The sequence below is a fragment of the Salvelinus sp. IW2-2015 genome, linkage group LG13, assembly GCF_002910315.2.
Source record: "Salvelinus sp. IW2-2015 linkage group LG13, ASM291031v2, whole genome shotgun sequence".
Lineage (NCBI taxonomy): Eukaryota > Metazoa > Chordata > Actinopteri > Salmoniformes > Salmonidae > Salvelinus > Salvelinus sp. IW2-2015.
Genome location: NC_036853.1, coordinates 43,943,249 through 43,966,234, shown reverse-complemented (window position 1 = coordinate 43,966,234; position 22,986 = coordinate 43,943,249). Strand labels below are relative to the sequence as shown.

Here is a 22,986-nt window from a genome sequence, read left to right as displayed (position 1 = left end):
AAGCTAAGGACCCTGGGACTAACCACCTCCCTCTGCAACTGGATCCTGGACTTCCTGACGGGCTGCCCCCAGGTGGTAAGGGTAGGTAACAACACATCCACCACGCTGATCCTCAACACAGGGGCCCTGAGCGGTGTGTGCTCAGCCGCCTCCTGTACTCACTGTTCACTCATGACTGCACGGCCAGGCACGACTCCAACACCATTAAATTTGCCAATGACACAACAGTGGTTGGCCTGATCACCGACAACAATGAGACAGCCTATAGGGAGGAGGTCAGAGACCTGGCCGTGTGGTGCCAGGACAACAACCTCTCCCTCAACGTGATCAAGACAAAGGAGATGATTGTGGACTACAGGAAAAAGAGGACTGAGCATGCCCCCATTCTCATCGACGGGGCTGCAGTAGAGCAGGTTGAGCGCTTTAATTTCCTTGGTGTCTACATCACCAACAAACTAACATGGTCCAAACACACCAAGACAGTCGTGAAGCTGGCACAACAAAACCTATTCCCCCTCAGGAGACTGAAAAGATTTGGCATGGGTCCTCAGATCCTCAACGTTCTACAGCTGAACCATCGAGAGCATCCTGACGGGTTGCATCACTGCCTGGTATGGCAACTGCTCGGCCTGCGTCCGCAAGGCACTACAGAGGGTAGTGCGAACGGCCCAGTACATCACTGGGGCCAAGCTTCCTGCCATCCAGGACCTCTATACCAGGTGGTGTCATGAAGGCCCTAATAATTGTCAGACTCCAGCCACCCTAGACATAGACTGTTCTCTCTGCTACCGCACGGCAAGCGGTACCAGAGCGCCAAGTCTAGGTCCAAGAGCCTTCTAAACAGCTTCTACTCCCAAGCCATAAGATTCCTGAACAACTAGTCAAATGGCTAACCAGACTATTTGCATTGACCCCCCTCTTTCCACACCACTGCCACGCTCTGTTGTCATCTATGCATAGTCACTTTAATAACTCTACCTACATGTACATACTACCTCAACTAACCGGTGCCCATGCACATTGACTCTGTAGCGGCACCCCCCTGTGTATATAATTTTTTACTGCTGCTCTTTAATTACTTGTTATCTCTTATCTGTATTTTTTTGCAACTGCACTGTTGGTTAGGGGCTCGTAAGTAAGCATTTCACTGTAAGGTTTACTACACCTGTTGTATTCAGGGCCTGTGACTAATAATTTTTTTATTAGAATTGCGCAAAGAAACCGCTACTGAAGGACACCAATAAGAAGAAGAGACTTGCTTGCGCCAAGAAACACGAGCAATGGACATTAGACTGGTGGAAATCTGTCCTTTGGTCTGATGAGTCCAAATTTGTGATTTTTTTTATTTTGGTTCCAACCGCCATGTCTGAGACGCCGTGTAGGTGAACGGATGATCTCTGCATGTGTGGTTCCCACCGTGAAGCATGGAGGATGTGGTGTGGGGGTGCTTTGCTGGTGGTACTGTCAGTGATTTATTTAGAATTCAAGTCCCACTTAACCAGCATGGCTACCATAGCATTCTGCAGCGATACGCCATCCCATCTGGTTTGTGCTTAGTGGGACTGTTATGTTTTTCAACAGGACAATGACCCAATACACCTCCAGACCAAGAAGGAGAGTGATGGAGTGCTGCATCAGATGACCTGGGGTCTCATTTATAAACGTTGTGTAGACACAAATGAAGGCGTACACCACTTTCTAAGCAAACTTTGAGATTTATAAAAAACAAACTTGACAGGAGAATGTGCGGTCCTCCAAGGACACTTTGACCCATACGTACGCACATAAACTGGAGAAACTGCAACTCCGATGGCAGAAGGATGAAACTTGAGAAACGCTTTGAAATGAATACCATTGTGTAAAATAGATCAAAATATTACCTCTCACAAACTCAGCAAAAAAAGAAACGTCCTCTCACTGTCAACTGCGTTTAATTTCAGCAAACTTAACATGTGTAAATATTTGTATGAACATAAGATTCAACAACTGAGCCATCAACTGAATAAGTTCCACAGACATGTGAGTAACATAAATGTAATGTGTCCCTGAACAAAGGCAGGGTCAAAAGTAACAGTCAGGTGTGGCCACCAGCAGCATTAAGTACGGCAGTGCATGTCCTCATGGACTGCACCAGATTTGCCAATTCTTGCTGTGAGATGTTACCCCACTCTTCCACCAAGGCACCTGCAAGTTCCCGGACATTGCTGGGGGGAATGGCCCTAGCCCTCACCCTCCGATCCAACAGGTCCCAGACATGGTCAATGGTATTTAGATCCGGGCCCTTCACTGGCCATGGCAGAACACTGACAGTCCTTTCTTGCAGGAAATCATGCACAGAACGAGCAGTATGGCTGATGGCATTGTCATGCTGGAGGGTCATGTCAAGATGAGCCTGCAGGAAGGGTACCACATGAGGGAGGAGGATGTCTTCCCTGTAACGCAAAGCGTTGAGATTGCCTGCAATAACAAGCTGTCCGATGATGCTGTGACACCATGACGGACCCTCCACTTCCAAATTGATCCCGCTCCAGAGTACAGGCCTCGGTGTAACTCTCATTTACTTCAACGATAAACGAGAATCCGACCATCAACCCTGGTGAGACAAAACCGTAACTCGTCAGTGAAGAGCACTTTTTGCCAGTCCTGTCTGGTCCAGCAACGGTGGGTTTGTGCCCATGGGCAACGTTGTTGTCGGTGATGTCTGGTGAGGGCCTGCCTTACAACAGGCCTACAAGCCCTCAGTCCAGCCTCTCTCAGCCTATTGCGGACAGTCTGAGCACTGATGGAGGGATTGTGCGTTTCTGGTGTAACTCGGGCAGTTGTTGTTGCTATCCTGTACCTATCTCGCAGGTGTGACGTTCGGATGTACCGATCCTGTGCAGTTGTTACACATGGTCTGCCACTGCGAGGATGATCAGCTGTCCGTCCTGTCTCCCTGTAGTGCCGTCTTGCAATAAATTGCAATTTATTGTTCTGGCCACATCTGCAGTCCTCATGCCTCCTTGCAGCATGCTAAGGCACGTTCGTGCTGATGAGCAGGGACCCTGGGCATCTTTCTTTTGGTGTTTTTCAGAGTCAGTAGAAAGGCCTCTAGTATCCTAAGTTTCCATAACTGTCAGTAAGCTGTTAGTGTCTTAACGACCGTTCCACAGGTGCATATTCATTAATTGGTTCATTGAAAAAGCATGGGAAACAGTGTTTAAACTCTTTACAATGAAGATCTGTGATATTTGGATTTTTACGAATTATCTTTGAAAGACAGGGTCCTGAAAAAGGGACGTTTCTTTTTTTGCTGAGTTTATTATATATGAAAAGTTCCCTGGAGTGCATACACAAAAAACACACAAAAAATATGATTTAGGACAATAAATCTAATCTGTTTTTGCAAAAGAACCCCTCATATGTTGTACAGTTTAATCGGGATTCATATTTAATTGGATCTGTAATTAAACAATACTTGCATGTTATGAAATGTATTCTCATAAATAAGGTGAACAGTAGGACAAATTACGTTTAAACTGATGCCGTTTTCGATGCCTCAGGCGGGCAGATACGAGTGCACAGTTTCATATTCATAGTTTTCACATGTTTGTTGCGCAGAACTGTCAATGTGATAATGGTCCTGTCATTGTCAGTTACAATCAGGGTAATTACCACACCTGAAGGTGTTACGCAATTGGGTAGCTTTGACAATCAAATGAGTGGGTATTTAAAAGGCATGCAATTGCAATGTGTAATGACGCACAATGGCTGCTTTGGCACTGTTGGAAGATTTGGTGAATGGAAGAATTCTGAGAGAGCGAATTTCCAGAGACCAAGATTTACTGGCCAATGATGATGAGTGGCTTATGAGCCATTTCCGATTACCAAGCGCTGTTCTCTTGGATCTCTGTGCTGTAGTGGGCACAGCTTTACTGAGAAGCACCAGCAGAAACCAAGCCGTGCCTGTCCCATTTCAACTCCTTGGCAACCTCGTTAATAGCGTCGATGGTGTCTCTTTGCGTTTGCAGGACTGCATCTGTGAGGACATGGTCGCTGGAAGGTTGTGACACACAAGGTGCAGTGGAGACACTGAGGCTGGGTGCACTCAGCTCCTGCTCAGCTGCAGCACCACTGGCCCCGCTGGAACACGCAGCGACTAAATACAATAGAAAATGTCACAATTGTGTAAATAAATGTTTAAACTCAAATTGAATTCATTTGGTTTACTCGTTTTCAAATGAGGGAATACTAATTACATACCTGGATCATCCGGTGCATCTTGCATGTCCGTGTCCCCCTCCACCTCCTTCACTACTCCACTCTGGAGGGATTCCCCTATAATACTGGCAAGTCGCCCAAAAAGGGGGTTGAGCTCTGATGTCCTGTGGCACAAACACTTTGTCTGTGTAAGGCCTTTTGGCCTCCACTTTTATGTCGGAACACTTCTTATTTCTGAGAGGGTCCGAACTTCTGAGCCAGCAGCATTCACAGCATCGACCACATGTTACCACTTAACGCCTTTTTGGCATTTGTAATGCCCACACCAAACAATATATTTTTTCTTGGTTCAACTTCCCCTACAAGAACTTCCATTTCACACTGGGTGAAATGTCTTTTTTTAGCCTTTCTGTCGGGATTTGCCGTTATTGTCGTCATGCAGTCAGTATGGATGAATATTAATTAGGGGGATTTCACTGACTATTTATAGGCAACTATGGGAGTTAAAAAGGTGGGACAAGACGCTCGCTCGCGCCAAATTTCGAGTTATGAGATTATGATTTATAAAGGGAAACCGGCGTGGGACGTGTGTGTGCACTGTTATAAATCAGAGTATTTTTGTGAGTAAGCAATTTGTGTTTTGTCCGTACGCCACCTTTTGACGTGAATCCTCCGCACAGTTTTATAAATTATGCCCCTGGCCTCCACAATCACCCGACCTCAACCCAATTTACATTTTACATTTACATTTTAAGTCATTTAGCAGACGCTCTTATCCAGAGCGACTTACAAATTGGAAAGTTCATACATATTCATCCTGGTCCCCCCGTGGGGAATGAACCCACAACCCTGGCGTTGCAAGCGCCATGCTCTACCAACTGAGCCACACGGGACCACAGAGTGAAGGAAAAGCAGCCAGGAAGTGCTCAGCATATGTGGGAACTCATTCAAGACTGTTGGAAAAGCATTCCAGGAGAAGCTGGTTGAGAGAATGCCAAGCGTGTGCAAAGGGTGGCTATACTTTGAAGAATCTCAAATATAAAATATATTTCCATTTTTTTAACATGATTCCATATGTTGTTTCTTAGTTTTGATATCTTTACTATTATTCTACAATGTAGAAAATAGTAAACATAAAGAAACCCCTTTTTGACGTGTGTGTGTGATATATAAAATGGTGTACATTTTACCCGTTTCCCCCCCCCCCCCCAATTTCATGATATCCAATTGGTAGTTAGTCTTGTCTCATCGTTGCAACTCCCGTATGGCCTCGGGAGAAGAAAGTTGAGAGCCATGCGTCCTCTGAAACCCGACCCTGCCAAGCCACACTGCTTCTTGACACACTTCTCGCTTAACCAGGAAGCCAGCAGCACCAATGTGTCGGAGGAAACACCATACAACTGGCCACCGAAGTCAGCGAGCATGCGCCCGGGCCACCGCAAGGAGTCGCTAGAGCGTGATTGGACAAGGACATCCCGGCCAGCCAAACCCTCCCCTTATCCGGACGACGCTGGGCTAATTGTAAGCAGCCTCATGGGTCTCCTGGTTGTGGCCGGCTGCAACACAACCTGGGATTGGACCTGGGTCTGTAGTGATGCCTCAAGCACTACGAAGCAGTGGCTTAGACCACTGCGCCACTTGGGAGGCGGTGGAGCATTCTTTATACACAAAGGAAACTGTTAAGCGTGGAGAAACCCAGCAGCGTTGCAGTTCTTGACATAAACCAGTGCAATAACTGTGGAATCTGGTAGTTTTTTTCCTTAACTAAGTTGAATGTGTTCACTGTAAGTCACTCTGGATAAGCGGTTATGCTAAATGACAGTACATGTAAATATCTTTGAATATTGTTTGTCTGATATTGAAACATGGTACAAGATTGCTGGTGTTTGTCACTGTCCTGAACGGTCTACTGTTTGTTAATATTCTATCCCTATAATATTCTTCTCTCCCTCTTTGCCCAACAGGGAGGTTTGAGTGCCCAGACGTATGTCCACATCGAGGTGGATGACTTGAACGACAACCCGCCGGTGTTCAACCCGGAGAAGTACGTGACCAGCGTCAGCAGCCACGCACAGCCCGGCACAGAGGTCCTCAGCGTCATCGCCACCGACAGGGACTCTGGGGACTACGGTCACGTTACCTACCAGATCCTGGCCAGGGACCTGTCCTCCCTTTTCTCAGTGGATAAAACTACAGGTAGGATGACAGCAGAGATCTCTGGGGTAAGAATGAAGCGGGGTTGGGGTAAAAAAAATATTCAGTGAATTAAGTCCTCGTAGAAAACCATGGGCAATTTTCAATACAGGAAGTGAATTGAAATTCACTTCTTGAATTGACCACAACTCTAGGTCTTAGGTTGTTGTGGTCGTGGAGGAACACAGTGTTAAGGGGCTGCTTATTGTAGTACTATGTTGTCAACTGGTGTTTACGAAGTCCCCTCCCGCCCTCTACTGTATACCCAAACCACTTAGTGTTCTTACTGGACTAATTGTGCCACAGCCCAACCCCACATCACAAGCACAGCACAGGTAGTTGATGTAGTTTTACCAAGTTCTAATCAGGTTTTGCACTGAACTGTGTCTACTACATCTATGTCTACTACACCATTTTGACCAGGGGACACATTTGGTCTTCACCATGATCTGGAGGTGAATATTATTGCCTTGCTGTCAAAATCCACCAAATACCATACTCTGTACATTATCTTTAAAAAATATATTTATGCTCCCTGATTGTTTAGCTTGTGGTGATTAGCTTTCTGGACACAATGTTAACTACGATTACTGAAATATTAAATTATTACATGTTCCAATATCATTTCGATCTCGTTTGTCGTTCAAGTTTGGACTGTAGTAGGTTTTTTACTAAGACAACCACTCGCCACATTAAATTGGCTTGCGGGCTGCATCTTGCTCATGGGCTGCCATTTTGAGATTCCTGTACTATACCTGTAATGTCATTCTTATGTCAATGAATTCAAATTATTCATTTGTACACTACTTGTAGGTATGACTTGTGTCAACCTTCGAGCTTTCTAAACGCCACACAATTTTTTTCTGATACAAAATTAACAAATACATTTGTGGATGACTTTGACAATGGAGTATTTTTCTTGCTTCATTGACTGTATTCACCTGAATTCCTTCACGCAGCTGGTAGTCACATTGACGATGCACGTATAACATATAACCTGCAGCTAGAAGTCTCACTTGCACCCTGGCATCATTTGATGCCAGCAGCCACATTGCGATTAACAAGTGCTTACTCGGCATAAGCCCCCAGTAGTGGACATGATTGCTATAGTCACCTCACAGCAGGGATGCTGCAGATTTAGGAAGGCATGCCCTTGAAGTCTGCAGTAGATACCATTGTCCTAAATGATGGCACACTACCATGATTAAGACAATTGAATGCATTCATAATGGTACAAGCCGGTAACCATTTGAAAGTCACCATACAGCCGTGGTATTGTAGGGGGAGTTATTGCAGTTTGACATGTTTGTGTCATGGTGTCAGAAAGCACATGATTTTTACAGAGCCGAGTGAACTCATACACATGACGTCGTTTTAATAAAAGCATTATAATAATTCTAACCAATAGTTTCCAGAACAATGTCTATTTGCATTTTACTATGACACAGGCTCATAAAAATAGTTTGAGGGTAAATTTATTAATAAACTACTGCTAAGCTAATTGTTACCATTGTTATTGCTCCAGCCATCTGTGCAGGCCCTGTGGGAGCCCTTTTATTAACTGAGGCTTTCCAGTACAATACTTCCTGAAATCGGTGAGATTTGAGGGTGAATTCGGGTGACAAAATTAGCTGACCCCTGGGCCATATGTCCTGTGTCTGTTGTGCTCCACACATAGTCTACCATTCAAGAGAAGCCCAATTTTGAAGGTGCAATATGCAGAAATCATTCCGCCATTTCCTGATTGTTAAAATTCTAATAGTTTTCCTAATTTCAGTTTGTGTGACAAAGCAAGCACTCGGTGTAAATAATCATTGTACAATCCAGACTGCTGTGAAATACCTTTTCAATAACCAAAAATATTGTATGTTCAGCTGTTTGAAGCTGGTGTACAAAACCGAAAGTAAAAGACGCAAAAACAAAATTTAAGACCAGGACGCATAGAAATAGGACACATAGAACAAATCTACCGCTTCATAGACTTGCTTTTAATGAGAATGCCAGATCTATAACTCACATTTCCATGTGAATTACATATTGCAGTTTTAAGAGGCCCAATCATGATGTGAATAATCATAGTCTACCATGGCAACAAAATGTTGATTTGAATTATATATTTTTTTCTCAATCTACAAAATGACAAATGTAACTCTAGCAATTGATTTTCCCCTATTACTTTGAACAAAAAATCCAAAATGTTGACCGTCCTCATCCTTTTGCCTCTACAGGTGTGGTCTACCTGACCTCCACCCTGACCCACCTTGGCACTGCGAGCATCAAGCTGGCTATTACCGCCCAGGACAGTGAGGGTGTGACGTCGGCCCGACCCGCAGAGGTCACGGTGAACGTCCTGCGCAGTGCCCAGGCACCAGCAGTTTTCCAGAGGTCACGCTATGCCTTCACCGTGCCTGAGAACGCCCTGCCTGGCACCCCGGTGGGCATCGTGGAGGCCCTCAACCCTGCCAGTGAGTATTGGATGGACGGGTGTGAGATGTTGATTGGGCTCTTATTGTGTGGGTTGGATCAGTGTAAACCAGATGGTAATGGCTCTTTCTTGTCCACTGGAAGACTAGGTGCAGTTCAACCATGTTGCTTACAACAATCTAATAATATTCAGATGCGAAATGAGTCTAGTGGCCCAGTCACTATTAAGTGGAAGTAATCCATGACTTGTTTTTTTTGTCCATTAAAGTGAGACTTCTGTCACTCCCCTTTTTTTAACTGTCCATCTTATTCCTGACCAGGTTTAGTGCAGTTGTCAGCTGAGGTGGATGTAGGGTGAAGTTGCTCTTAGACCCTAATCTCGGTCAGTTTAGCATTTTCCCCACTAATGGTTAAGGTTAGGATTGGGGGAGGGGAAGCTGATCATAGATCTTTACCTAGGGGGAAACTTCACCCCGGAGCACTTGGGTGAGTGCTGAGCAAAAGGCTGTGGACCAGGCCGCCTGCCAGGGCTGGTGGGAGGCAGGGGAGTCGGGGTGGTAAGTCTCTCCCTCCTGGATGATCACACAAAGGGGATTTGGTAGGCTTTGGTGCTCTTCAGCACCTTGTTTTGACTTGGTTGATAAGCAGGTGTGTTAGTCTGTTAGTGGATTGACTATATAAAGACTACAATATACAACTGGCAATGAGGTATTTGCCAACAAAGGCAATGAGTATTAGAATGATATGAAAACCTGGCGTTTTGTCCTGTTAATGCTGCATGACCAAACTGAAATGGACAGAATGGCACATTATCCAAAGTGAATTCCAATATACTGTAGGCTACTGCAACTTGCAACTTCTTCCCATGGACATTGTAGTGTTTAAGAAAAGTTGTAAGATGCAATGTTTAGAATCGCCTCCCGTAATGTCTCCACATTTTTTTAAATATGTTTTTCTCACGTTACGTGATTTTCACCTCATATCATTTAGCTGTACATGGGTAGCTGACAAGGGCCCGTATTCAAGCGTCTCAGAGTAGGAGTTAAGATAAAACTGATCCTACTCTGAGATTATTTATGAATACGAGCCTGATCTTCAATAATCCAAGTGAACTAGCTTTTTAGTAAGACCTGTACTTTTTCCAGGAGGAATTCCTTGGGGATTCCCTTACTGTGGAGAGTTTCCCACTTTTCGATTTCCCTGGTTTATCACGTCACTGGCCACTCAGAGCAGTGTCCCTCCTAGCTCTGGTCCAAGGCGTTAGGGTGGCTTGCTAACACCTGAAGGCTCAGCGTTAGCATGCACTGCACTAACGCCCTGGACCAGAGCTATGTCACTCCTTTCAGTGTTTCTAAACGACTAAGCCTTTCTTCAGTAGTAGACAGTCATTTAAGGTTGTCTCGTTGGTTAACAGATTAACCCCTTGGAGATAAAACTGTGAAACATCAAGAATGTCTGCTTTGAGGGAGGGGAGGGAAAGCCCCCTATTAAGTCCTCCTCAAAGCTTTACTGTTCCCCTTGGCTGTTAGGGTATAGTTACTGTTAAAACACGAGTTGAATTGGTTGCTCGATGAGTTATCGATTTATGTTCATTGATTGACTAAATAGGAATAATTATACAGGTCAGCCAAAAATACCTGATATTGTAGGGCCTAGTTTTATTTCAATATTTATATCCATCCATGTTTTTCTTGTCATCCCAGACTCAGTGGACTCGTTGTCGTACCGCATCTCGTCGGGCGACCCCCACGGTCTGTTCTCTGTCCACTCCAGTTCGGGCCTGATCAGTACCAGCCACCCACTGGACCACGAGTCCCAGCCCTATGCCCTCCTGGTTCTCCAGTGCCATGCGGGCACCGCCTCGCCCGTCTACAGCAGCACCCAGGTCAACGTCACCATCGCTGACATCAACGACAACGCGCCTGTCTTCCCCAAAATGGCAGACACCGTTGCCGTGTCCCAAAACACGCCTCCCGGAACGGTTCTGTTCATAGCCCATGCCCACGACGCAGACAGCGGCGTAAATGGGAGGGTGCGGTATTTCCTGTCACGTGGTAGTGCTAGGGGGAGTGTGCCATTTTATGTGGATGCCGATCAGGGTACAGTGTACTTAAACCAAAGCTTCTCTCGGGACCCTCGACCAAAGTACACCTTCGAAATACTGGCGAAGGACATGGGCGAACCTTCGCTCACCGCCTCGCTGATGCTCACGGTCAACGTGGCGCGCAGTGCCACTGAAGACACCCTGGCCTTCGAGACACTAGTCTACCAGGTGGAAATGGGCGAGGGCACCCAGATAGACACCCGGGTCATCCAGGTGAGGGCGCATCGAAGCCGAGGAAGCAGCAGCCACCAACAGGGGTCCAACCCCAATCCAGTTCTCTCCTACTCCCTGGAGCCTGACCCAGACTTTCCCCCTCCGCCTCTCCGAGTCCACCCCGCGAGTGGGTGGCTCTTTCTCTCCCAAAACCTTGACTACGAAACAGAGCCCATGTTTCGCTTCAAAGTCCTCGCCACTGTTCAAGACGAAACAACACTAGCTATGGCTAACACCACCGCTACAACCAATGTTATCGTGCTTGTCCTAGATGAGAATGACAATGCACCAGTGTTCACCAGCCTGGCCTACTTCTTCACGGTCCAAGAGGGGCCTTTGCCCCAGGGCCTGGTGGGGACGGTGCAGGCGGTGGACCGAGACTCCAGGAAGAACGCGCAGCTGTCCTACATCCTGCTGTCGGACGGGAAACACTTCCGCATCAACACCAAAACAGGTAAGAGGCCCTTTCCAAAGACTTGTGCATACTTACTTTCATCCCTTCATTGAAGTAATCCCTGATCTGACATGACTGGATGTGTAAAAGCTAAAAAGTGGGACCTTTGCTTTCACCAATCCATTTGTGATTTATTTCTCTTAGGAATGGAGCAGGTAAGGATTAATTTTAACAGCATTTCAAACTGGGCAGAGTGATCATAGATCATGTTTAAGCCTATGATAGAAGAGGCATTAAATGGTAGTTTCCCTAGAATATGGATTAGCCAGTCAAATTGAAAGAGTAGCCTGCCATGGGGGTCCGGGCTGTCTAGTATGAAATCAAATGTGGTGCCCTCTGGACCATTGATTCCACCCCAAATACACAGCTAAATTCTCAGGTCTATGATTATTATTTTTTTTTTTTATTCAACTAGGCAAGTCAGTTTAGAACATTCTTATTTACAATGACTGCTTACCCCCCCCCCTCCCCACTAAATGGCATATATTATAAGATTATTTTCCTACAAAAACTGTTTGGGCTAGCTAGAGGCACATCGTTTTCAGTAAAGTAAAATTGAAACCATGGCAGTGGAAAAGCTGTGCTATGTTTTTTTTTTTTATGGCACTCGGGCTGCGCAAGAAAGGCAAATCATTATTGTAATAGATAGTTTATGACTTTGGGAAAAGTAGCTGGTTCAAAATGAGTCTTTTACCGGCTATTTGGCCAATGACCAGTGCTTACGGAAAACACTGATTTTAAAGCTGAGATCAGTAATGGTTAAATTGCCACATCTGTTTGCAATATTACAACAGAAATGACTACAGTCAACTATTGCGGATTCCAGCTTTAAGAATCTCATACAAGATTGTGCCTACCCTCCCAATGCCTACCCTATCTATGGTAATGGGGTTGCAGGTAGCCTAGCGGTTAGAGCATTGGGCTAGTAACTGAAAGGTCGCTAGTTCAAATTCCAAGACAACCAGGTGAATAATCTGCCAATGTGCCTTTGAGCAAGGGACTTAACCCTAATTGCTCTAGGATCGCCGTTGATAAATTCAGACCCTAGCTGTGACCGGGGGTAGTTAGTATATGCAAAAAGACAAATTTCCAATTCACACATTCATATTAATACTCACTTGTACATGTAAAATAGGACAAATTTAAGCACCCACCAAATGATTATTTATAACACTAATGCTTTCTCACTCTCTTGCCCATCCTGCTCTCCCAGGGGAGATAATCAACTGGGTGTCTCTGGACCGGGAGCAGCACGCTGGGCACACCCTGAAGGTGATGGTGACGGACCAGGGCCAGCCCCGCCTCAATGCCACTGCCACCATTCACATCCTGGTCACCGACATCAATGACAACCCACCCCAGTTCACCCACCTGCCCGCCTCCGGCAAGGAGCTCAACGTCCAGGTAGAGAGACACACACACATTTTCACCAGGCAGCACGTCACATGAGCTGAAACAAGTAACACTTAAAATCGTACTTTCTAACTAATATTATTAGATTATAAATGGCTGTGATAACCTGATGATGATGATGATGATGATTATTATTATTATTATTCATTTGTACAAGTTAACTGCAGATTAACAACTGACGGAAATCATAATTTTGAAATGTGATAAAGAGAAGTTACTATATAGTTTCTGTGAAGTCACGTGTACTAACTCAAAATATTCAATTTGACTGCATGTCCATCGGTATAGTATTTTAGAATGACCCACTATTATGAATGTTATTAATTATGCATGCAGTAGCATGTACACGTTTTTAGTAACACTTGTTTTGTTCATTCGTTCTCTTGTTGGTGTTCTTTTAGGTTTGGGCAGGCCTCCCCACAGGCTCATTGGTGACCACCATGTTTGCCAAAGACCTCGATGCAGGAGAAAATGCAACAGTCAGGTTTTCTCTCACCATAGGTAATGTTTTCAAATCTTAACACAGAATTGTTTTACATAAACTCAGCAAAAAAAGAAACGTCCTCTCACTGTCAACTGCGTTTATTTTCAGCAAACTTAACGTGTAAATACTTGTATGTACATAACAAGATTCAACAACTGAGACATCAACTGAATAAGTTCCACAGACATGTGACTAACAGAAATGGAATAATGTGTCCCTGAACAAAGGGGGGGGTCAAAATCAAAAGTAAGTGTGGCCACCAGCTGCATTAAGTACCGCAGTGCATCTCCTCCTCATGGACTGCACCAGATTTGCCAGTTCTTGCTGTGAGATGTTACCACCAAGGCACCTGCAAGTTTCCGGATATTTCTGGGGGGAATGGCCCTAGCCCTCACCCTCTGATCCAACAGGTCCCAGACGTGCTTGATGGGATTGAGTTCCGGGCTCTTCGCTGGCCATGGCAGAACACTGACATTCCATACTGCACAGAACGAGCAGTATGGCTGGTGGCATTGTCATGCTGGAGGGTCATGTCAAGATGAGCCTGCAGGAAGGGTACCACATGAGGGAGGAGGATGTCTTTCCTGCAACGCACAGCATTGAGATTGCCTGCAATGACAACAAGCTCAGTCCGATGATGCTGTGACACACCGCCCCAGACCATGACGGACCCTCCACCTCCAAATTGATCCCGCTCCAGAGTACAGGCCTCGTTGTAATGCTCAATCCTACGACGATAAACGCGAATCCGACCATCACCCCTGGTGAGACAAAACCGCGACTCGTCAGTGAAGAGCACTTTTTGCCAGTCCTGTCTGGTCCAGCGATGGTGGGTTTGTGCCCGTAGGCGACGTTGTTGCCGGTGGTGTCTGGTGAGGACCTGCCTTACAACAGGCCTACAAGCCCTCAGTACAGCCTCGCTCAGCCTATTGCGGACAGTCTGAGCACTGATGGAGGGATTGTGCGTTCCTGGTGTAACTCGGGCAGTTGTTGCCATCCTGTACCTGTCCTGCAGGTGTGATGTTCGGATGTACCGTTCCTGTGCAGTTGTTGTTGCACATGGTCTGCCACTGCGAGGACGATCAGCTGTCTGTCCTGTCTCCCTGTAGTGCTGTCTTAGGCGTCTCACAGTACGGACGTTGCAATTTATTGCTCTGGACTCATCTGCAGTCCTCATGCATCCTTGCAGCATGCCTAAGGCACGTTTACGCAGATGAGCAGGGACCCTGGGCATCTTTCTTTTGGTGTTTTTCAGAATCAATAGTAAGGGCTCTTTAGTGTCCTAAGTGACCTTAGTTGCCTACCGTCTGTAAACTGTTAGTGTCTTAACAACTGTTCCACAGGTGCATGTTCATTAATTGTTTATGGTTCATTGAACAAGCATGGGAAACGGTGTTTAAACCCTTTACAATGAAGATCTGTGATATTTGGAATTTTACAAATTATCTTTGAAAGACAGGGTCCTGAAAAAGGGACGTTTCTTTTTTTGCAGAGTTTATTTTAATTGGTCTTACTCGGATACCATTTGACTTAAAGGGACAGTTCATCACAAAGTTAAGATTTAGGTTAGTTCAGGCCCTTTAGGGTTAATGTTTTTGGAGCTCAAAGTTGGTCTTATGTTGCCCTCATTCCAGGCCATTGTGTAGATCCAGATATACCCATCAATCAAAAATAAGGAAGATGTGCACCATATAATTTTTTATCTATGTCTGTATGACGTGTAGTTTCTCTCCTCTTTCTTTCTTTCGGTCTCTTTCTCAGATGAGGAACAGGGCCACTTTGAGATAGACAGTCAGAGCGGAGAAATACTGAGCACGGAGCTATTCACCCAGAACGCCAAGACCCAATACACTCTGACAGTGGTTGCCACAGACAATGGAGCTATCCCCCTAGAGGAGACAGCAGTCATTCACCTCCAGGTGCCCTGACCTTCCTTTTGCCTAATGGGATTGATATTGGCCCAGTTCTCACGGAGTAGTACTATGACATGCCTCTACATGTTTGTAATTTACCTTTACCAGTTGCTCTTGTCCAGGGTATCATGCAATTAAGATACATTATCTTATAATATGTAATAGACAACTGATGATTACTGTGGATGGTTTGGAATCCTAGTGTAATTACTATAATTTAGTAGCATTTGTGACATGATTTGCACTACTTGAGTCTGCATTGGCAATTAGACATTTAATGGTTTGAATTGAAGTTGAATTCAACCCATTTCCAGGTTCAAGCTGCAGAGAAACAACACGGCGGCACCCACCCCCAAAGTGTGCGACTCTTCTCCGTGAGGGAGGACACCAAACCCGGCACTGTGATCGGCTCCGTCCACCTCTCCCCATCCCCAACAACCAATGGCAGGCTACGTTACTCCATCACCGAGGGCGACGGAGTCCTTCACTTCGGCCTGGACAGCTCGTCCGGCGACCTGTACCTCAACCAGCCGCTGGACTATGAGTCTACAGCACGCTACTTTCTGGTTGTACATGGCGAGGACGCCACCAGACCAGGGATGAACGTAACTGCATTTGTGAGCGTAGCGGTGGAGGACGTGAACGACCACGTGCCCTGGTTCCCCTGCGAGGTGATCACGTTGGGGTTGCTGGAGGACGTAGAAGTCGGAACGCGTGTGATCGCCTTCAATGCCAAAGATGGCGACGGGAGCCTGGCCAACAGCGCCCTGCGTTACTCATTGACCTTTGATCCTGAACTGGGCAGGTCAGGAGGGTCATCGTTGTCCTCCACAACATCATCATTTCCTTTCCGCATCCACCCACTCACCGGCACTCTCACCACGACCACTCCCCTGGACCGCGAGAGGACCGTGAGCTTCACGTTTATGGTCACCGCCACCGACCAGGCAGCAAGGGCGGTCGACCGCAAGTTCGCGACTGTGACCGCTCAGGTGTTCTTGCTGGACGTGAATGACAACCGTCCGGCGTTTATCTCCCACGACACGGTCCTCGTGATGGAGGATGCAGAGGTGGGGAGCCTGGTGCATCGTGTGGTGGGCGTGGATGATGACGTGGGTGAAAGCGGCCAGGTCACCTATTGTCTTGTCTCTGGGAACAAGGAAGGGTTCTTTACTTTGGAGGAGAAAACAGGTATGCTCTTGGTAGTATTTCGATGAATGACGAAAGTATGATTCTGGAAAATGTATGACGAATCATTTACCTCACTACAGTCTTTCCGTAGTTTAATTTCCAGGCGAAGCACAAAGGCCCCCAAAGCAAAGCATCCAGGTAGTCTAATGAATCACACTAAATTCTTCCGCTGCTCTGATGTTCGCTCCATACTTTAGTCTGAGACTGCCATCAATGAATTTGTTTGTGGTGACAAGGGGCGTTGTACAAAAAGTCCTCAGAGATTGGATTGTCTCTAACCAATCAGAGTATCAAAGCCAATGATGAATTTTCAAATCGCCGCTTTACCCCTGTGTGTTCTGGCTCTGGTCTGACCAACCTAATTGGTGATTGGACCAATCATACAGCGCTGAATGTGTTTGCATTCGGTGAAGCGGTACTCAGATCCAAACTCATTGCGAAGAATAAAACCAATGTCCTTGGGCGTAGCGTTTGGCCAGAGCAAGGAGTCTGGGTAGCCATGCAAACATCCAGATCCTCTGACATCAATATTGTCAAATGAATCCCTGATCTATGAATCACTTTGCATCCTAAACAACTGCTCATTATGTGATCATGGCTCGATTCTGCGCCTTGCCTTGTTCTAACTGATCCCTTCAGACACACTGAATCTCTTTAGGTGGGGGGTAGCAGCGCTAGATAGTTGCCCGCCCTATCAATACAATGGCAGGGGAACACTGCCACAGTACATCAGTCTCAACTTGCCTCTTCTCCCCCCGTAGGTCTGCTGTACCTAGCATCCCCTCTGGACTACGAGCTCCAGACCTCCCACTCCCTGACCATCCAGGCCTCGGACCAGGGGCTCCCCTCCCTCTCCTCTATCCAGACCCTGATGCTGGAGGTAGGGGATGTCAACGACCAGCCTCCTCTGTTCCAGCAGGATGTCTACACAGCCAGCGTTGCTGAGAACAGAGAGCCTGGGGAGAGCGTGGTCACTGTGTCCGCCACAGACAAGGACTCCGGTACGTACCACTCTGGATACTGTTATTTTTTTCAAATTGTGTTTCATTGTTCAGTTCAGATGGAGAGTACAGAGCAGAAAAACAAGTCACAGTTTTCTCTCCATTTGCAGTGCTTCAATTATTTATAGGAGATATTGTTCTGCGCTAGCTAGCGCCTCATCTGAAAGGAAGAAGTAAGCTTTGTCAGAGCCACAATGGTTCATAGGGAAGGAGCCTCATGTTTCTGTAGCATAAGGCAGTTTGGTGTAGAAGTACACCCCCTGGAGATCACAAGGCCTTACCTACCCCCTTACCCCCAATCCATCTCCTTAATGCGGCGTGCCAAGCAGAGGCATCAGGTCCCATTTTTAGAGTTTTTATGAATCGACCCAGGATCAAACCCCCAACCTCAGGGTGGTCAGGACAAAGAACAATAGGCAGAATAATTCTCTAGATAACCTAGAGCCCACATCACTCACTGTAGACAAACCCATCCACAGTTTAGATGTACACAGTGGTCACATTACAGTATATCAGTTTAGCCTCTAGGTGGCAGCATCAGCATATGAATTCTGCTTTGAGAGACCTTATCTTACTGTTGTTGTGCTGAGTCTGATCTGTCCTGCGATTTAGTGGTCAACAAACACTGCTGATTATCCTTTCTAACCCAAAATCCTTACCATAAAATTGCATTTGATAAAATAACCAAGTTGGCTATGGTTTGGATTGTGGTTTGGGACCTTTTTTTTTATACTCAAATTTGATTCTTATGTTGCTCTCTAACTGTACACTGTCCAATGGCAGTTTAAATTATTTTTGATATTACATACTGTATCTACAGCAGAAAAGACACAGGAATCTCAAATGTTTCCATAAGCTATCTCAAATAACTATTAAGTAGGTGCAACTATGTGGTAACCTTGTTTGCCGAAAAGCGACACAAGTCTACCATAACCCCTCCATTTTCCCTTTCGCCCACCTGTCCATACAAGGTTCATGTCAATCACCAGTATATCACACTGACAGGGGCACCATTAACCGACAATCCTCCTCAATCTGTGAGTTTTCAGTAGAACCCTAGAGGCCTGACAGGTCAAGAATTTCTACTTCTCTGTTGGTCCCATTCCATTAGGGCTGCGTCCCAAATGGCACTCTGTCCTCTACATACTGCCCTATGGGCCCATGGCACCATATTTCCTATGGTCCCTGGTCAAAAGTTGTGCACTACATAGGGAACATGGTGCTATTTGGGATGCATCCTTTGGGTTTGATTGAAATTGAGGGAGAGCCGCATTGCGCTCCCCTGATCTTGTCTTCTACTATTTGGTTTCTCTCTGCACAGGCTAGTTCAAACATCCCACTGAATTACACTCACGACATAACTTAATCACGTTCGCACATCCACACGTTGGCCCTTGTTTATTGTAACACTTTTCCCCGCAGTAGCTCGCCGTCCCCCAAATCACGTTTCTTAATTGCTCTCCCAAATATTGAAAGTTGAGGAAGAAGGTGAAGCGAGGGAGGGTGTGTGCTCTTTTTAAACACCAAGGTGGTGTGTGTCTGTGTCTCAGCGTGCGTCCATGTGTGTGTATGTGAGACATTCTTGGGGGTGAGAACAGTGTCTAAGAAAAGCAAGCAGACAGAAAGCCCCCGCTCCTCCAGGAGATGTGAAATGTCCCACCGACGATGAGTCCATAATCCCAACCATCTGTGCTAATAGGCCTTGAGTGTTCATCTGTCTCCTCCAATCACCTCTCTCCGGAGTGGCCTGAATCTGTGGTGTACCTCAATGGCCGCTCTCTCTCTCCATCTCTCCCACAATTAAGTTGAGGAAATGTGTATTATTTGTTATATATATATATTTTTGGGGGGGGGGTGTTGATCTTTGTCTTTTGCTTCAGTGTTGGAGAAATTGTGAGGAGAGAGAGCGACTGGTTGTTCAGTACTTCACTCCAAACTTTGGAAAAAAATTGAATGGCCAGTGGCCTTCTCTTACTTATCTCTCCTTACAGTTGAAATCGGAAAATTTACATACACTTAGGTTGGAGTCATTAAAACTCGTTTTTCAACAACTTTCAATAACTTTCTTGTTAACAAACTATAGTTTTGGCAAGTCGGTTAGGACATCTACTTTGTGCATGACACAAGTGATTTTTCCAACAATTGTTTACAGACAGATTATTTCACTTATAATTCACTGTATCACAATTCCAGTGGGTCAAAGTTTACATACACTAAGTTGACTGCCTTTAAACGGCTTGGAAAATATCATGGCTTTAGAAGCTTCTGATAGGCTAATTGACGTCAATTGGAGGTGTACCTGTGGATGTATTTCAAGGACTACCTTCAAACTCAGTGCCTCTTTGCTTGACATCATGGGAAAATCAAAAGATATCAGCCAAGACCTCAAAAAAAATTGTAGACCTCCACAAGTGTGGTTCATCCTTGGGAGCAATTTCCAAACGCCTGAAGGTACCACGTTCATCTGTACCAATAATAGTACGCAAGTATAAACACCATGGGACCACGCAGCCATCATACCGCTCAGGAAGGAGACGCGTTCTGTCTCCTAGAGATGAACATACTTTGGTGCGAAAAGTGCAAATCAATCCCAGAACAACAGCAAAGGACCTTGTGAAGATGCTGGAGGAAACAGGTACAAAAGTATTTATATCCACAGTAAAACGAGTCCTATAATCGACATAACCTGAGAGGCCGCTCAGCAAGGAAGAAGCCACTGCTCCACAACCGCCATAAAAAAGCCAGACTACGGTTTGCAACTGCACATGGGGACAAAGATCGTACTTTTTGGAGAAATGTCCTCTGGTCTGATGAAACAAAAAGAGAACTGTTTGGCCATAATGACCATCGTTATGTTTGGAGGAAAAAGGGGGAAGCTTGCAAGCCAAAGAACACCATCCCAACCGTGAAGCACGGGGGTGGCAGCATCATGTTGTGCGGGTGCTTTGCTGCAGGAGGAACTGGTGCACTTCACAAAATAGATGGCATCATGAAGCAGGAAAATGATGTGGATATATTGAAGCAACATCTCAAGACATTAGTCAGGAAGTTAATGCTTGGTCGCAATGGGTCTTCCAAATGTTCAATGACCCCAAGCATACTTCCAAAGTTGTGGCAAAATGACTTAATGCCAAAAAACTCAAGGTATTGGAGTGGCCATCTCAAAGCCCTGACCTCAATCCCATAGAACATTTTTGGGGAGAACTGAAAAAGCATGTGCGAGCAAGGAGGCCTACAAACCTGACTCCGTTACATCAGCTCTGTCAAGAGTTTTTGCCTGTGTCTCTTCACTTTATTGTACAATTTATAGTTTGTCAGAAATATGTGATGTTTTTCAATGTGTTCCCACAAGTATTTTTTTTATATATCTCAACGTCAACAGTGAAGAGGCAACTCCGGGATGCTGGCCTTCTATGCAGAGTTCCTTTGTCCAGTGTCTTTTGCCCATCTTAATCTTTTATTTTTATTGGCCAGTCTGAGATATGGCTTTTTCTTTGCAACTCTGCCTAGAAGTCCAGAATCTCGCAGTCGCCTCTTCACTGTTGAGACTGGTGTTTTGCGGGTACTATTTAATGTAGCTGCCAGTTGAGGACTTGTGAGGAGTCTGTTTCTCAAACTAGACACTCTAATGTACTTGTCCTCAGTTGTGCACCGGGGCCTCCCACTCCTCTTTCTATTCTGGTTAGAGACAGTTTGTGCTGTTCTGTGAAGGGAGTAGTACACAGCATTGTACCATATCTTGAGTTTCTTGGCAATTTCTCACATGGAATAGCCTTCATTTCTCAGAACAAGAATCGACTGACGAGTTTCAGAAGAAAGTTCTTTGTTTCTAGCCATTTTGAGCCTGTAATCGAACCCACAAATGCTGATGTTCCAGATACTCAACTAGTCTAAAGGCCAGTTTTATTGTTTGTTTAATCAGGACAACAGCTTTCAGCTGTGCTAACATAATTGCAAAAGGGTTTTCTAATGATCAATTAGTCTTCTAAAATGATTAACTTGAATGAGCTAATACAAAGTGACATTGGAACACAGGAGTGATGGTTGCTGATAATGGGCTTCTGTACGCCTATGTAGATATTCGGTTTTAAAATCTGCTGTTTCCAGCTACAGTAGTCATTTACAACATGAACAATGTCTACACTGTATTTCTGATCAATTTTATGTTTTAATGGGCAAAAAAATAGATTCTTTCAAAAACAAGGAAATTTAAGTGACCCCGAACTTTTGTGTGTGTGATAACTGTACAAAACCGTCCACTGTAATCACTGGGGCCGCTAGACAGGGAAGAGAATATATCCCACAGTCACCCCTGACAATTAGTGTTTGAGTTATATTTGTCCCGTGAAAGTGTGTGGTGATGTGAACCACATGCGAAGCCCTACGCTGGCTGGTGCCTGATGGGGCTGCTCTACCACCTGACCTCTATGTCGGGAGGGCTGGAGGGGCTATAACTAGGTCAGGGACATCAGTCTGTATCTGTTTGGTACTCTACTAGCAGCACTTTCCCTACTGCCACCTCTCCCTGTTCTTCCTCGAAACCACCAATCTGGGTTGTGTTCATTAGGGCATGCCGTAGCAAAACGTTTTGCAATGGATAACAAGTGTTTCCTATTGGACATGTACCTACCTGTTTTCATCCGTTTTGTGCCTGGGACTAGGGGGAGGCGAGTGAGATGTTGGGGGGGGGGGTTCAAGGTTGTGTGCATGGGTGATCCACTAGCATTGAATCATACCGCAGCACTTGGTGGGGCTCATGTGAAGGTTAGCTAAATATTTTCATTTGTTTTTTTCCTTTATTTAAGTGACAGATCATATCTCGAGGTGATTTACCCCTGTTAGCACTGGTTTCAATCTGGGAATCAGATAAGGCCCCTTGTCCCAAACGCCTCTTTTTCTCCAGACGGGCCCCTAAACATGGCACCGTATTCCCTGCCATTTGGGACGCGTAAATGGGCTGACCTAACGAGATGCTAAACGGCGACGTCAGAGCGGAATGTTTATTAATGCGCACCTAAACTTCAAGTGTGTGTATGTCCCAAATGGCACTCTATTCCCTATGGTGTAGTGCACTTCATTTGACCTATTCTGTATATGGTGCACTACTTTTGGTCTGGTCAAAAGTAGTGTGCTATAAAGGGAATAGGATGCCGTTTAGGACACAACCCAAGATGTCTAAAAGGAGCCAAGTGGAATTTGCTGGGTTATCATCCATCATATTGCCAGAAGAAAAAAGTAGTTCATTGGTTTTGATGGAAAGCATGAGTGAACTTTGGTGGAAATGTTGGAGGCTGGAGCGCTAGACTAGCCGTAGCAAGGGTTGTTAATATTGAAATGGATGGTTTTTATGTGCATACCTGCCATTTATTGAACAATGTCCTATTTATTACATGTTC

The 22,986-nt window shown here is 45.5% G+C and overlaps 1 protein-coding gene across 1 annotated transcript in view; it reads left to right on the top strand.

Annotated features, from left to right (window-relative positions):
- The window catches only part of dchs2 (dachsous cadherin-related 2), a 54,102-nt gene that overhangs the window by 14,914 nt on the left and 16,202 nt on the right, over window positions 1–22,986 (top strand). Inside the window, exons 3-10 of the mRNA XM_023998377.1 lie at window positions 6,165–6,396; window positions 8,622–8,858; window positions 10,521–11,588; window positions 12,802–12,992; window positions 13,403–13,502; window positions 15,247–15,404; window positions 15,713–16,589; window positions 17,351–17,590. Coding sequence (XP_023854145.1) covers window positions 6,165–6,396; window positions 8,622–8,858; window positions 10,521–11,588; window positions 12,802–12,992; window positions 13,403–13,502; window positions 15,247–15,404; window positions 15,713–16,589; window positions 17,351–17,590 — 3,103 coding nt within the window. The remainder of the gene's footprint in view (window positions 1–6,164; window positions 6,397–8,621; window positions 8,859–10,520; window positions 11,589–12,801; window positions 12,993–13,402; window positions 13,503–15,246; window positions 15,405–15,712; window positions 16,590–17,350; window positions 17,591–22,986) is intronic.